This window comes from Anarhichas minor, unplaced genomic scaffold (genome assembly GCF_050575085.1).
Source record: "Anarhichas minor isolate MPS153535 unplaced genomic scaffold, ASM5057508v1 ptg000002l, whole genome shotgun sequence".
Taxonomy (NCBI): domain Eukaryota; kingdom Metazoa; phylum Chordata; class Actinopteri; order Perciformes; family Anarhichadidae; genus Anarhichas; species Anarhichas minor.
Window position 1 is genome coordinate 9,708,803 of NW_027466448.1, and position 13,714 is coordinate 9,722,516.

A 13,714-nucleotide genomic window follows, 5' to 3' on the forward strand; every position below is an offset into this window, starting at 1 on the left:
TGAAATAATGACCGGTTGTGGTGCCGTTCTTGTCCAGATTACCTAAAGCCCATTGCTGAGGAGGAGAAGAGGGTTGAGGAGGCAGAGAAGGTGGTCAGAGAGGAGCAGGAGCGCATCTACAAACAACTGTCTGAAGGTAACACAGGTTCCTGTTCGTCACCAAAACAATGCTTTTATTGTTGTTCACATTATCTCCACAAAATGTCTTATTTACATATTTTCCCCTCTTGTTCTCTCTCCTCTCTCCAGCAAATTCTGACACCATCCTTAAATGAACGATCACCGAACCTGCGGCACTATGTTTCAAACCCAATAAACAAAAACATATTTTTCATGTAATAATCAAAGTGTTGTCATTTGTTTTTTTTATTGTTTAGAGTCTGTCTTTACACTAAAATAGAAAATGATTTTAAACAATGAACCTTTCCTAGTCAGTCTTCATGTTTAGTTTGACAGTAGCATGTCATACAAAGACAGAATACACTGTAGCACACACACACATCTCTTGTGACTGCAGTATGTGTGTGTGAGTTTGAGCGTGTACCTGTCCTTCAGTAGGAGATGAGCATGGTTGTAATCCTGGCCTAGTTTAGCAGCAATCCCAGGATTGGGGTCAGGGACCAGTCGTAGAAAGTGCTGTGTGGACAGAAGTGTTCCCTCAATACTCTTGTGTGTTGTGTAATATTGTAACCTTCATTATGAACTCTCTCTTACCTTTTATAGCATTATATACAACATGCTATTATAATTGTGGTGGCAGATGAGGTTTTAGTACATTTTCTACATGTTACACTCAAATAAAATGAGTCTTTTCAATAAGTTAAACTAGTCGTATGACTTTAAAAGTCAATTTCCTGAATGTAAAGTAAGTGAATAGTGAGTTGCCAAACGGTATGTAGCAAGTCCGTCATTTTAGTTAGTGAACAAGTTTCCGTTTCAGGATCCTAGGAAATGAATTCACTCGGTCATAAAAATACATTTGCTTTATTTGGGTCATCATAGTTCACATGGAGCATTTGAAGTGGCAAGCTTTAAAATACTGAACATAAAGTAAAGTCTACTTAAACATGTTAAGGGGTATGTTTGCTGCATATTAAGGTACATTTATTGCCTAATACAGCATGGTGATCTCTGATACATAAACATCTGTATGTGATTCCTGTACATCAGTAAATTGAGGCAAGCATGATAAAACCATATTTCAATTACTTAAGGGAATGAGAAATGATTGATGAGTCATTTGCCAGCGCTTATAAATCACACACTTTCACTATTTAAAAATAAGCATCTCTATTTCAACTGGAAAAATATGTTTTTTTTTTATGTATTTACAGAGAGGAACGAAGTATGTACAAGTCATTACAAGAAGTTGTTCTTTTGTCTCAATCAGCTCTAGAAGTCTGCAGAAATTGGTTTTGAAGATGCATGATGGGATAAAAGGTTTGCAAGGTTACCTCACAACAGTCCTATTTAGCATGGGACCAGTGCAGAAGATGAATTTCCCATCAGGGATTAATAAGTGGTAACGTTTTGCAGCAGTTGGAGAGAAATGGCTTTGAAAGTTAGAATAGCCATTGAGGTCCAGTCATTCAGGTCATAGCAAAGTTAATCTGATCTGGAACCAACTCATTTTAGATTTAATGTGCTCTTATCTAAAAAGACATTTGTATCTTCATAAAATATAACATTCTCAGCTACTCTCTCAGATGTATGTACAGTATGAAGGCATCACAATTAAGCAACTAAAGGCTTGTTTGCAGACAGTACAGCAACATTTATATTCCGCATCTCTCTCCTAAAGTAAATATACATCTTTTACTGCAGCGGTCTCGAGCTTGTCATCTACCTTTGGCTCTCTGCAGTCGCGGTAAACAAACTCTCATGTGTAAATGATTAGTGACTGGAAGGAGTGAACATGGAATTATCATTTTTGAAATATATGTACAGTAATTAAAATATATTTCTATCCACCCATTAACTGAATTTACATTCTGAACCCCTAAATGAATCTTACATCAATGTACAATATACAGTATGTTTGAAAACAGAGCTCCAAACGTGATATAGACTCGACAGTGACTCGGGCTTTGCAGCGAAGAATTACTTGGATAATGTGTTCGCTCTGACATATGACGTGCTGTACATGGGTATCAGTTACTACACAGATGTATGTACAAATTTCATCCTCTCATTTTTGCTAAATTAAAGAAAATCGTAAAAAGAAATATAAAATGTTGTCCCACAACAAACAAACAAGCACACACACGCAGCATCTTTGCACCATCTGAACTAGCGTTAATCCTCAGAAAACAAGGAAGCTGATATTGTATGAGGATGAGTAAAAACCTTAATTATGTAGAAGTCGTCATGACTAGAGTAGTCATGTTCTGGTGTCCTGCTTTGTTCTGAATTACATGTTTGGCTCACCTGGTTAGTGTCCCTTAAAGACAAAACGTCTCTCCTGGTTCAGGTTTTTCCTTTTCTGATTGGAACCAGTTTATCTGAAGGAATACTACAGCACTGTCCATTCACTCTCGTATCCGTCTTCATGACTTTATTGCATTTCTTTCATGGCGGTGAGACTGACTGTCTGGCTGGCTGTGATGCTCAGGTAATTCTGGAGTCAGTCCGTCATGAGCCGTCTGTGTGCACTCCGGCTTTTAGACCTTTTAGCACACAGAGCAGGTCTTTGAGCCTCCACCACTGTTTGCAGGAGCTGATAGACAAAGACATATCAAAGGGAAGAGTCAATACATTTGTGGATCAGCAACATAATTGGCCTTTTTTTTTTTGGTCCTTTGGCCAATTTCAGTATTCAAACTAACAACCAATTTGAACATTTTAGCTTCAGTGTTCACACAAATGACTAAAATTGGGCAAATGTCATGGTAGCAGTTCTAATAAATTGCACAGTTTTACTGCACCTTTACTGGCTGTGGCAGCATCTTTAACATCCTCTATGGCTTTGAGTTTAGCCTCATACTCTTCTTTTTTAGCATTCCACTCCCGCCTGTTATTCAGGATGCCGTCAAACATGGGCTTGACTTGTGGGTGGAAGCGCGAAAACTCCTGAGAAGAAAAGAGTACAAATTAAAATTAAATAAAAAAGATGAGAAGATGAAAGATGAAAACAGAGCAGATTAGCTGAGGGGGGGGGGGGGTTGTTCATGCTCCACTGAAAAAATAAGTGAGCGGTTGTGCTTTTATTTTGGCAGAAGGTTTATGGACAAAATAACACAAAAAATAGAACAGGAAAACGCCAAATATATACTAAATAGATGATTTGCTTTAGGGAAACTGAAAAAGAACACATCATCAGCTAAAATGCAATATTAAAAATTACCTTATAGACAAACGTGCAGACAAAGTCAATAAAACCACACTGTAGCTTTGGTAGTTCTGCTGACTTGTTCCTGTCCATCATGGGCTGGTGGGAGGGACAGAAAGTGTTCGAGTCACTTAACAAAAAAAATCATTGTTTTTTAACAGTCTTGTGTTAAGGAGCTCAATGGGCCTGAAATCTAAGTTACTTTAATCATAGGACAATAAACACTTGATGTGTAGCTGTAGGTTGGTTGTGGACACTACAACGAGCCAAACGTGTTTATCTACAACCCTTACCGCTGCATATATCGACAAGGCAATAGGCCACGGATATACGGATATATATAAATATATATTCTTTTTTTTTTTTATTGATTAGTCAACCGACAGAAATGTAAGCAAAAATGCCCAAAATGGTCTGGTTCTAGCTTCTCCAGAGTGAGCATTTGCTGCTTTTCTATGTTTATATAATTTTCTATGAAATGTTTTTTGTGTTTTGGAAAGTTGGTCATTGAAAGTAGACATTGCGAAGGCTATTTTTCAATATTTTCTGACATTTCTGACATCAAACTATTAATCGAGGCAAGCAAATGAAGTGAATGAGAGTAATAATTCCACACCACAGACAGCCTACATGTATAGTTATTTACTAATACCAACATGTGCTTTCACATATGCACATTTTTTTAACACAGACACAAACATAAACATAACAGTTTGTTAACTCACAATAGGCTGCTGCTCCAGTACCGTCCTCTCCAGGTCACCCTGCTCCCAAAACTCTGCTGCTACAGACAAGGCAACCTGAAAGCAACACACAGAGAAACACACAGTCGGTAGAAAAGCAGATCACAAACATTCAGTGAGACACTGATTTATTACATTTTTGTGCTTCTCACCTTGCTCTGTACCTCCCAAGGCTTGGCGATGGCTGACAAGTCACATGCGGTCATCATCATAGCCCTGAAACAAAAAAGGAAAAGATTTAGAAGATCAGAAAATGTAAAACAAACAAAGAACATTGTACATGCTCGTTGTACTCACATGACGATTTCTTTTCTGGTTGTTTCTAGAGACATGAATTCGACCCACTTCTTTTCATCCTCATATGTGTGTGAAAGGTCTACGATCTTCTGGAACATGGTTCTTTTCCTAACAAGATGAGAGGAGAGGAGCTAGTTTACCATTTATCATCGTGTATTTTTACAGAGTAAAGAGGAGAGGAGAGAAAGTACAAAACAATGAGGGAATTAACAAGTGGAGTGAGTCAATGAGAGATTGTGCTGACTTGAAATAAAGAGCCAGGTCAGTGGCGATGATGGCGATGTCGGTTAGATGAATCACGTGGTCTATCTGTCGCCTGTGAAGGTTCTGGTAGATATTCAGTGACTGCAGAAGAGATGAGAGAGATGGGCATCGGTCATAGTTGGCGACTGATGAGACAAGGAAGAGATTTCAGGAACGTATACAAGTCTAGTTCACCTCTCCTTTCTCACCTCGTCAGCCAAGAGGAACTTCCCCATCTCTAGATGGTGTCGTTCCAAGATGGAGGAGCCGTGCAGCTTGGCCAGAGGGTTGCCAGATCTGTTGGCATAACAAAAAAAGAAATTATAAACGACATTAACAACAATCCCCATCAGTTTCATGTTGAAGGCTTCAGCATTGACATAGCACATGACTTTGTAGGTTTTTTGAAGGATCATTGACTCATTGTCCCTCACTTTCAAAATATCTCTTTGGAGCCCACTGCACTGCACTCTGCCTGCTTGTGGTGCAGTTATAGTAAAGCAAACATGAAAAAAGCTTCAGGTGGCATTTAATGATGCATTCAGAATCTTGCTCCTAAGATGTCAAAGTGCAAGTCTAATGTTTGTGACTAGTAATGTTCCCACCTTTTATGCTGTGTCGTGGAATTTTACGTACACATTTAAATGTCGCTTGATTGATTAAAATAAATGAAATCACAATGGCTTAAACTGAGACAACACAAAGTGACACAATGTATTCCTCTTGTTTTTGGAAACATTGGAACAAATGTCTCTATGTCTAACTGCAATGATTATACCTCTGTGTTGGTGTCCTTGTATTGTATTTATTTATTATTTTTATATGGCATGTGTTTTAAAAAAGGTTTAACTGAAGTGTATACCCAGCTATGGATACAGTTTTAGATAGTGTATAGGAAGGATTCTTTTTTTTCTACTAAGAAATTAAAAAGTTTTAAACAGCACTTACTTGACTTGGTACAAATTGTTGGTCCCTCTGTGATCCAGATCATGGAGGAAGCCTGCAGTTATCATGGCCATGACCTCCAAGTCAGTGTAGTACCGCTTCAGCATTCCCGTCTGAGCACACGGAGACACACACAAAGTGGTTAAAACAAAGAAAATACACATTTTTCAGATATATTTTTAGGCAGAAACTTGTATTGTAAATAGAGTAGAACATGATATTAAATAACAGCGCTACCGTTAAGAGCGTAAACATGGTCTGTCCCACGTTGAAGCCATGACGCCAGTTGTGGTAGGTGATTTTTCTGTAGCCTTTACTGAGAGAGTAGATGAACCGAACCAGCGCCTGAGTGGAGAGAGCTGATTAACTCATGAGCTTGGTGTTTTATAATACAGTATAATAATGTTGCATGCATGTCCAGATCACCTCTTGAGGGACCTGGAACTTCTTGACCACCCCGACCTCGTAGTACATCTGGACCGCGCACTTAACCAGTTCCATCTCTGTGCAGTTAAAATCCGAAAAGTGGAACTCGTAGATCTCAAACTTCTTAATAAGTGGAGGTAGTTCTTTTTTCTAAGAGGTGAATAAACATAACAAAAGCAGAGTCAGATAAAACATATGATAAAAACAGACAAATTATTTTAAGGAAGTATCAATTTGGCACCTCTTCTAAAGATTAGGTGACATTTAGTGGACAAATTTCAGTGTTACCAGGATATCTAGGAGCTCCTCCTCTTCACAATCTCTGGGTTCACGGCCATAGACCTCTCTGGTGTTCTGGAAGAAATGAGAAAAACATTGCGGCTGGAAGCTTTAACTGACTAAATAGCAAAAGCAGAGAGATAGTCATACTGAAAAGAAAGTGTGTTACATGGATGCTGAACCGTTTCTGTGTCCTTCTGATGGGCCAACTTTGAAATAAATAAAAAAAAGTATAGAGTACTGACCAGGACATCCTGGATCTCATCATCCCGACATTTGATATGGTAGAGCACCATGTCTTGAGCGATGTCTTTCCGATTCTCCAGCTTGTTCATCTTGTCGTAAGTGTCCGTGTTCAAAACAGACCAGCCCAGGAACTGGGTCAAAGCCTGAGGAAAAAGGGATCGCGTATTTCACAGACCAGTCCAAATTAAATTGTCTGCTAGACTTTTTCTTACGCCAAGATAAGCTGTATCACAGTTTCTGATTTTAAATAACTGCATCATTGAGTACTTCATCAATTGTGAGCGACAAGATGATGCAGAACTATTCAATGTGTACAAAAATCTCCAAAAAAAGCCTTTAATTATGTGACAGAATTCATCGGTAATATACCTCCATGAGCTGCTCATCCTGATCGTCAAAAGGCTTTCCGTCTTTTCTGTTGTAAAAAGTGGCCACGCCAACGATCTCCTCTTTTTTGTTGACGATCGGCAGCGAGAGGACATTTTTAATGATCCAACCACTGCTGTCGAGTGGCTCAGTCTGAAACAAGCAACCGCGTGTGATGCAATGTGAACAATTCTGAATTTCCTTTTGGAATGATTTGTTCTTCTCTTTTACCTTATAGCTGAGCTTAGCCCTCGAAGGTCTCTTACCTGAAACTTGAACATCTCGTCGGCAGCTGTATTCATAATGTTACAAATCTGAGGAGCAGAAATAAAACAGATTGATGGAGGTGGAAGATGTGCAAAAGTACATTAATTTGTTTTTTCTAAATGGACTCAACAGCTTGTAGTAATGTAATGAAAAGAAACTCACAAAACCGCTCTCAGCAACATACGTAGGCAGGCCACTACACAAGGCCCAATGGTCCGGAGTCGGATTGCTGTGTGACACACGAGCAACAAGTTAGCAGATATGACTAAGTTAAGGCTACTGACACTCTGCTGTCTGATGTGCTAATCATATTTTTAACATGGTACTTAAATATACCAAGTTGACTTCAAGCCCTGTTCCCCAAAATGTTGCTAGTTCTGTAGATGACTTCAAATGACTAAGGCTGATTTGTTGGTATTTTGTTGTCATCTTAATCCATGACCACATTTTGAATCAATATTCAGACTAAAGCCAAAAGATTTACTTACGGTATTACTTTGATGTCTTCTTTTCCGTGCAGTATATAATCAATCACTTTGTAGAAAATTATCTCCTGGAGTAAAAAACAACACAAATTAGGTTTAAAACAGCTACAACTGGAAAAAGAACAAGGGGGACATCTCTACTGCCAAGCAGAGTGTTGATGATAATGTTAGATAAATGAAATAAAGAGAATGTACCCTGCCATCAGGAGTGATAGGGCCGGAGTAAGGTGCCTGCTCTCCCATCAACACTGGCCAAATATCAAAGAACTCCTAGAGGGAAGACAGACACAAAAATACAGTCAACACTTCCTGGTAACAAATGCACGAGCTCAAAACGTGGGATAATACAGGCAAAGACGGAGAAAGACACAGTACCTTCTCCTTCGTCATGTCTAGTAAACCGACAGAGTAGCGGTCACAGTTGAGGTAGGCTCGGACTGTGTACAAGGCTTTGTGAAACTGTCTCTCGATGTCTGTCAGCTCTTCAAATACCTTGTTGGCCGACCACAGCAGCAGCTAGAGAAACATTGCGCACACACACACACACACACACACACAGCAGTCAGCTCATGCAGTGTGGATGGATGCAGCCATTCTGTATTTGAGTAGAATGAAAAGCCAAACTCCTGACTTCTATTAAAAATATGTGCAGGTTAACATCCTTCACCTGTCCTTTGCGGGTCTCACAGCTGTGGAGGTAACTCAGGTGGTAGATCTTCAAGTTCAACGTGGCAATTTTCAGGTACTTTAAAAAAAGCTAAACGGACAAACAAGAGAAAGGAAAGCATGATATGATACGGCGTCCGGACAAAACTTCTGATTGGATAACGTAAAGGAAATAATGTGCAAGTAAATAATTACCTTTTTACTTTTCCTCCTCCTTTGGTTTCTATGTTACTATGAGACTATTTTCACAGCTAAGAATCTAAAATTAAGTGCATTTTTCATATTTAATAAAAGGCCATGTCCCAGACATGTTTCAATATATTTAGTGTGTTCATTTAAAGGTAGGTAATTATGATATTAAGGCAGATAGCAACCCTGGCAAATAAAACAACAAATAATATATTGTGCTGAACTTTATTTATTTTTGCTTATGATTTCATACGCTGTCTTAAAGTTACGTGCTGTTGGTAAAGTCATTAACCTGCTGTAGATCTAAGTCCATAACGCACTTGACCACCTAAAGCTTATTTCCATTTTGAAGCTTAGTTTGCTGCTAATTGGGATTAATGACCTAACGTATACTGAACACACACTGGTCCTACTCGTAAAGACCTTAGTGATCTACCAGTCAGCCCGGAGGGGATTCCCTACCCGCTGTAGTGATACACTGATGGCGGTTGTCTTTAAAATATATAATCACAATTTGAGATACTCAGCACAAATGAATTCAATTCTATTCAATATTGTGTCTCAAAGAAACTATGATGTGGCCTCTGAACGTCCAACTGCTCTGCTCTGAGTTTGTCCTTTAGCTGCGTGTGCTTGGTGTGCGGTTGCTTGCGTGGTTGGGACTCACATCCTCATCCTCGGCAGTGAAATGTGGTCCTGTGGTCTTGTTCAGAGCCATGATCACAGCCACCATGTCTTTGCCGTTGAGGATGGGCATAGCCAGAATGTTCCGGGTCTTGTATTCTGTGAGGTCGTCGACGAATGAGCTGAAATGCTGGTTCTAGAAGACAGAAAACACATGTTTTGAGTAAATGTTACGTATACTTGCAAGGCGAACATTAAAAAAAAAAATGCTTTGAAAGAGAAATTTGGTACAAAATTAGTTTAATAGCGCATAAATTATGCAGTAAATGTGCTCTAAATTGATGTAAATGATGTCATTTTCATTTAGTATATTGTAGAGTAAAGAGCCATGAGTAGATTCATTAGAGGTCAATTATGTTCCTACTATATCATGAGATAAATTTCACTTATTACTATTAAATTAGTAATTTAATAGTCATTAAGTCATTTGGACCAAAACCAAGACCATTATTGTAAACCTAGTCCAAGTGACAAATCATTTGACAATAATCTCTTTGGAAAAGTACCTAAAATCCCTACACTGAACTGGAAGATGTTTTTTTTTAACAAAAGCAAAATGTCCTACAATCATGGGATCGACCAGCTGTTTCCCACTGCTTGATTATCAAGGTGAATTCAGTATGAAACCACAGCACTTAATTAAAATGGGCAAAATACATATTTCGTATGTAGTTTAGTCTGTATGGATGGAGGCAGTGTAAAGTGAGCTTGTTTTGATCTGTTTTAGATTCCTGCTGACCAAATGCCAGAGGCGTCTAATCCACAGCTAGAGCTGACGGGCTGATGGGATCTGGAAATAAATGGATTATGTCTGACAAGGGGATTTACACTCTCATAGAGACGTGTCACTAACTCTTCCTTTACTTGTCTGCACACATCATTAGTTAAATGTAATTAATAAAAACATACAGATTCAGAACATATGTATTGAATATTGTCCAAAAAATACATCTGTTTGTCTAATAATCATAATACACCAAAACATTGTGTAGTTTTTACGTCATAAACAGAGGAATGGATGCTAAAGCTACACAAACTATGTTTTAAAGCTGGTTTTATTTCTAGATGGCTTCTATTGTTTAGATTATTTCTATAATGGGGAATGTCGGTTACAGTCCCACTGTTTGCATCACCAAAAGTCAAAAAGGGTTTTAGCTTTTTTTCAACAAAATATCATTTGAAGGTTGCTCCATATCCGTCTCTTTTTATCCCATCATAATAAAATCATGCCCCACATGAAATGAACAATCAAATTTGAACTATCAATGCTTGTCCATCTGCAACATGCTATTTTTTTAGGTTTGATCTATATCTGTTTCACTGGGATTACTTTTGCGGTTAGGAATATTGTCCAGCATATTCCTTCCGCAACATGCTAGTCGTCCTGAGTTTTGATCGTCCTGTGTACGTCTTCTAGTGGCCCAAAATTGTCTCGTAGAACCAGATACATTTAAGGCAAATATACCACAGTGTGAAAGATATCACAAAGTATTGGTTCATCTTATGTTCACTAAGGAGTGGATTTAATCTCACAAGATTCCAGGCAATGGCCTTAATGCCGTGCTTTGGTTTTCATGCTGATATTTTCACATACAAACTGTGCCATGTATTTTAAACTTGTCTGCATGTCACACTTTCAGCAGGACCTCCTCTTAAAAGGCGGGTTGGCTGAGTCATATTTAATTAATGAGTTACTATGAGATTAAGATTTAATTGTTAAAAAGATAAACATTTAATTACTAGTTAAAACTATGTGTAGGATTTAAAAATGAAAGGCTGTGGCGCCATCTGGTGGTAGTGTCATGAACGACGTGACCAACAAACAGTGCAGACATGTTAAACATCTGCACCCCATCCAGATAGAACTTCATCATTCTAATTAGTTTATGGTCATCACCCCCCCCCCCCCCCCCCCCCCCCCCCCCCCCCACTAACCTCTGTGACATCTTTCACATTAACGGTCTTCTTGGTGAGGGCCACGTGGCCCACTATTCCCATGTCCAGCGGATAGACGATCTCAGAGTCCGGTGGCACGACACAGTCATTCAGTTCTGCCTCCGTGTTGACATTGAAGAGCCTCGTGGCGAGCTCTCCGACGCCGTTCCGCTGACGGTACATGAACAAGCTGCAGCGGTCCGCGTGGATGAGCGCACTGATTCTCTTCAGGATCTTGAAGACCACCTTTTCCACGTTGATGTTCTCCTGCATGTCTTTGATCAGGTCATACATGATTTGGCTTTCTTCGATCTTGAAACAGAGCAAGAAATTGACCAAATTTTAGAATTTGTTTTCAGGAGAGATGATTAGGACCTTCCTTATAAGTGCAGACGTTTGCAGAGGTTATATTATATATGGACAGGTTTATGTGGGGTAACTCTGGCTGCTCAACTATGGCAATGTTTGGTCAATAGTTTCTACCTGCTTTTTTTTCTCTTCATAAACAAGAAGTGAAACAATGAAATGTACCTGAGTGAGGTCCTTGAACTGGCTGAAGTCGATCTGCTTGTCTGGGAGTCCTGACACCTTTGACATGGAGGCAGGGCTCATCTTCTTGTCAAAGTACTGTTTAGCAAATGCGGGGTTCTCCTTGAGGAACTTTTCCACGTCTTCCTTTTGCACACCCATGGTTCCTTCTTCCTCCTCTTCTCCCAAATGCTCCTGTCGTCTCCCTCTTCAGCTCAGTGACTGAGCTCCCGCTCGGTCCAACGCTTCCTCGAATTAGCTACTTCCAACTTCTCTGAATAGAAATAAAAGGAAAAAAAAAAGGATAAAACAAAACAAAACACAAAGCTACCAGTTTGTCCAGTTAATCCCCTAAAGAAAAACAAATCTTACCCAGGTGTTACACACAAAGGGGGGAAACAGAAGTGGGCACATTCAAATGCAGGTACAAATGAATCCCCCCTGTTAGTGGGATGAGCGGACTGAGTGAGGGAGAGCCCTGAGGAGAAGGCAGGGGGCTGAATCCAAACAATCCATCTGTCATCAGCAGACAGAGCTGAAGGTTAGCAGGGATCGGCCTCTGCTAAACTTGTCAGCTGATCATCTGGTAACAGATATGTGGGCCACATTTGACAGCGCCCAGTGTGCTTCAGTACATTCTGTACGTTTGTAGCGGCACAGACAGATGAAATGAACCTGCAGGAAAATATACTGCATGAAAAACACAGAGATTTAACACAAAGGCTATAAAATTAACATATCCGTCTGTCCATCCATCTGTTGATGAAGCGAATTCCGTAAAAGAGGATAAAAAAAACTCCATTGGGAGTTGGATACGTAGGTTGTAATAAACTCTAAGAAGGTCTTCTCTGAGCTCGAGAGAAGTAAAAAAAGGACTTACTTAAATATACATATAAATAACTATAATTGAAGAGGATGTGTTGGTGGTTGTCTAAGGCAGGAAGTTACAAATCTCAATTACAAAAAAGAATGAAGTCGTAGATATATATAAAATCCTAGAAAGATCATTTGCTGTCAGTCTAAAGAGAGAGAGGGATCCAAATGTAGTAACTCCTGTATTTCCATTATATGTCTTATTTAATGAATATTTGAAATACAGAAGTATGAGAAACACGTTCATGAGTATTTTGAGCTTATTCTACGTCTTTCATAATATTTTTCAGTTCATGAGTGGTCTACTGCAGTATACTACTTCTGTCTGTCTCTCACACACATGCAGGTCTGTCTACCTGTACAAGCTCTTTAAGTCCTTATTAAACAACGCCTCCTCTGGCATAAGCCCTATTTAGTTAGGACACGAGCTGATTATCTCAGCACCCAAACTCTCCGCCTTTCTCCACGTGCGAGTCTACCTGCAGTGTCCTTTTCCCCCGGTTTCCACAGCCATGACTGTCGTTATTTAAGAGAGTGATGGTCAGTGGCATCCTGATAGGGCCGAGGGAGTAACGCCAGCTGGAAGATAGACATTAATTCAACATCAATGAGAGAATACTGTCAGCAACACACATAGACACGACGTGGAGAAAGAGAGGCATTTTGTGCTTCTGTAAGAAAGTTAATCCTTTCATTCAGAGCAGGGAGGACCTCTCTATAATAAGGTTCCGTAAACACCTTAAACAAAAGGTCAAATAGATAATCTGCTTCCACTATAATAGATTAGTAGCCTACCTGTTATGTTTCCTGTGTAAAACCCACTATCTATGCCGATCTATGTGAATGCTGCTCTGTGCAGGAAGATGTTTCCTCTACTTCATTAGGGTTCAGAAATAAATCAGGTTTAGAAACTAAGAAAAAAAAAAAACGAGTTTTGCAATTGTTATTGTAGTGCCTCTTAACGGGGAGGCCGAAATATGTAACAGTACCTCGACTGACGTTATCTACTTTGGACCCTTTAGAGTAGCGGGTTGTGATCACCAGGGATCAGAGACATTTAGGGCTTTAGCCAGCAGTTCAGTTATCCATGATACAGAGCATCTTTGTCTAGGAACTATAGAGACATTGGGGGCTACGCTGTTTCGGGCCACTAAGATCAGAGGCTTTTTTTTTTTTTGGCCTTCTTGAAATTATGCAAAAAAGGCTTTGGTAAA

The 13,714-nt window shown here is 39.4% G+C and overlaps 1 protein-coding gene across 1 annotated transcript; it reads right to left on the reverse strand.

Annotated features, from left to right (window-relative positions):
- Positions 1 to 2,669: 2,669 nt before the first annotated feature.
- pde6b (phosphodiesterase 6B, cGMP-specific, rod, beta) lies at positions 2,670 to 12,092 on the reverse strand. Its single transcript, XM_076104949.1, has 23 exons — positions 11,631 to 12,092; positions 11,100 to 11,411; positions 9,148 to 9,300; positions 8,293 to 8,382; positions 8,001 to 8,141; positions 7,821 to 7,895; positions 7,629 to 7,693; positions 7,303 to 7,369; positions 7,140 to 7,187; positions 6,877 to 7,026; positions 6,507 to 6,650; positions 6,271 to 6,336; positions 5,983 to 6,132; positions 5,794 to 5,901; positions 5,560 to 5,669; positions 4,821 to 4,908; positions 4,613 to 4,713; positions 4,369 to 4,476; positions 4,224 to 4,287; positions 4,054 to 4,128; positions 3,344 to 3,427; positions 2,931 to 3,069; positions 2,670 to 2,716 (listed from the first exon to the last, which is right to left on the reverse strand). The coding sequence occupies exons 1-23, from the start codon at positions 11,787 to 11,789 to the stop codon at positions 2,670 to 2,672; spliced, it is 2,544 nt and encodes an 847-aa protein (XP_075961064.1). The 5' UTR covers positions 11,790 to 12,092.
- Between the last annotated feature and the right edge of the window lie 1,622 nt (positions 12,093 to 13,714).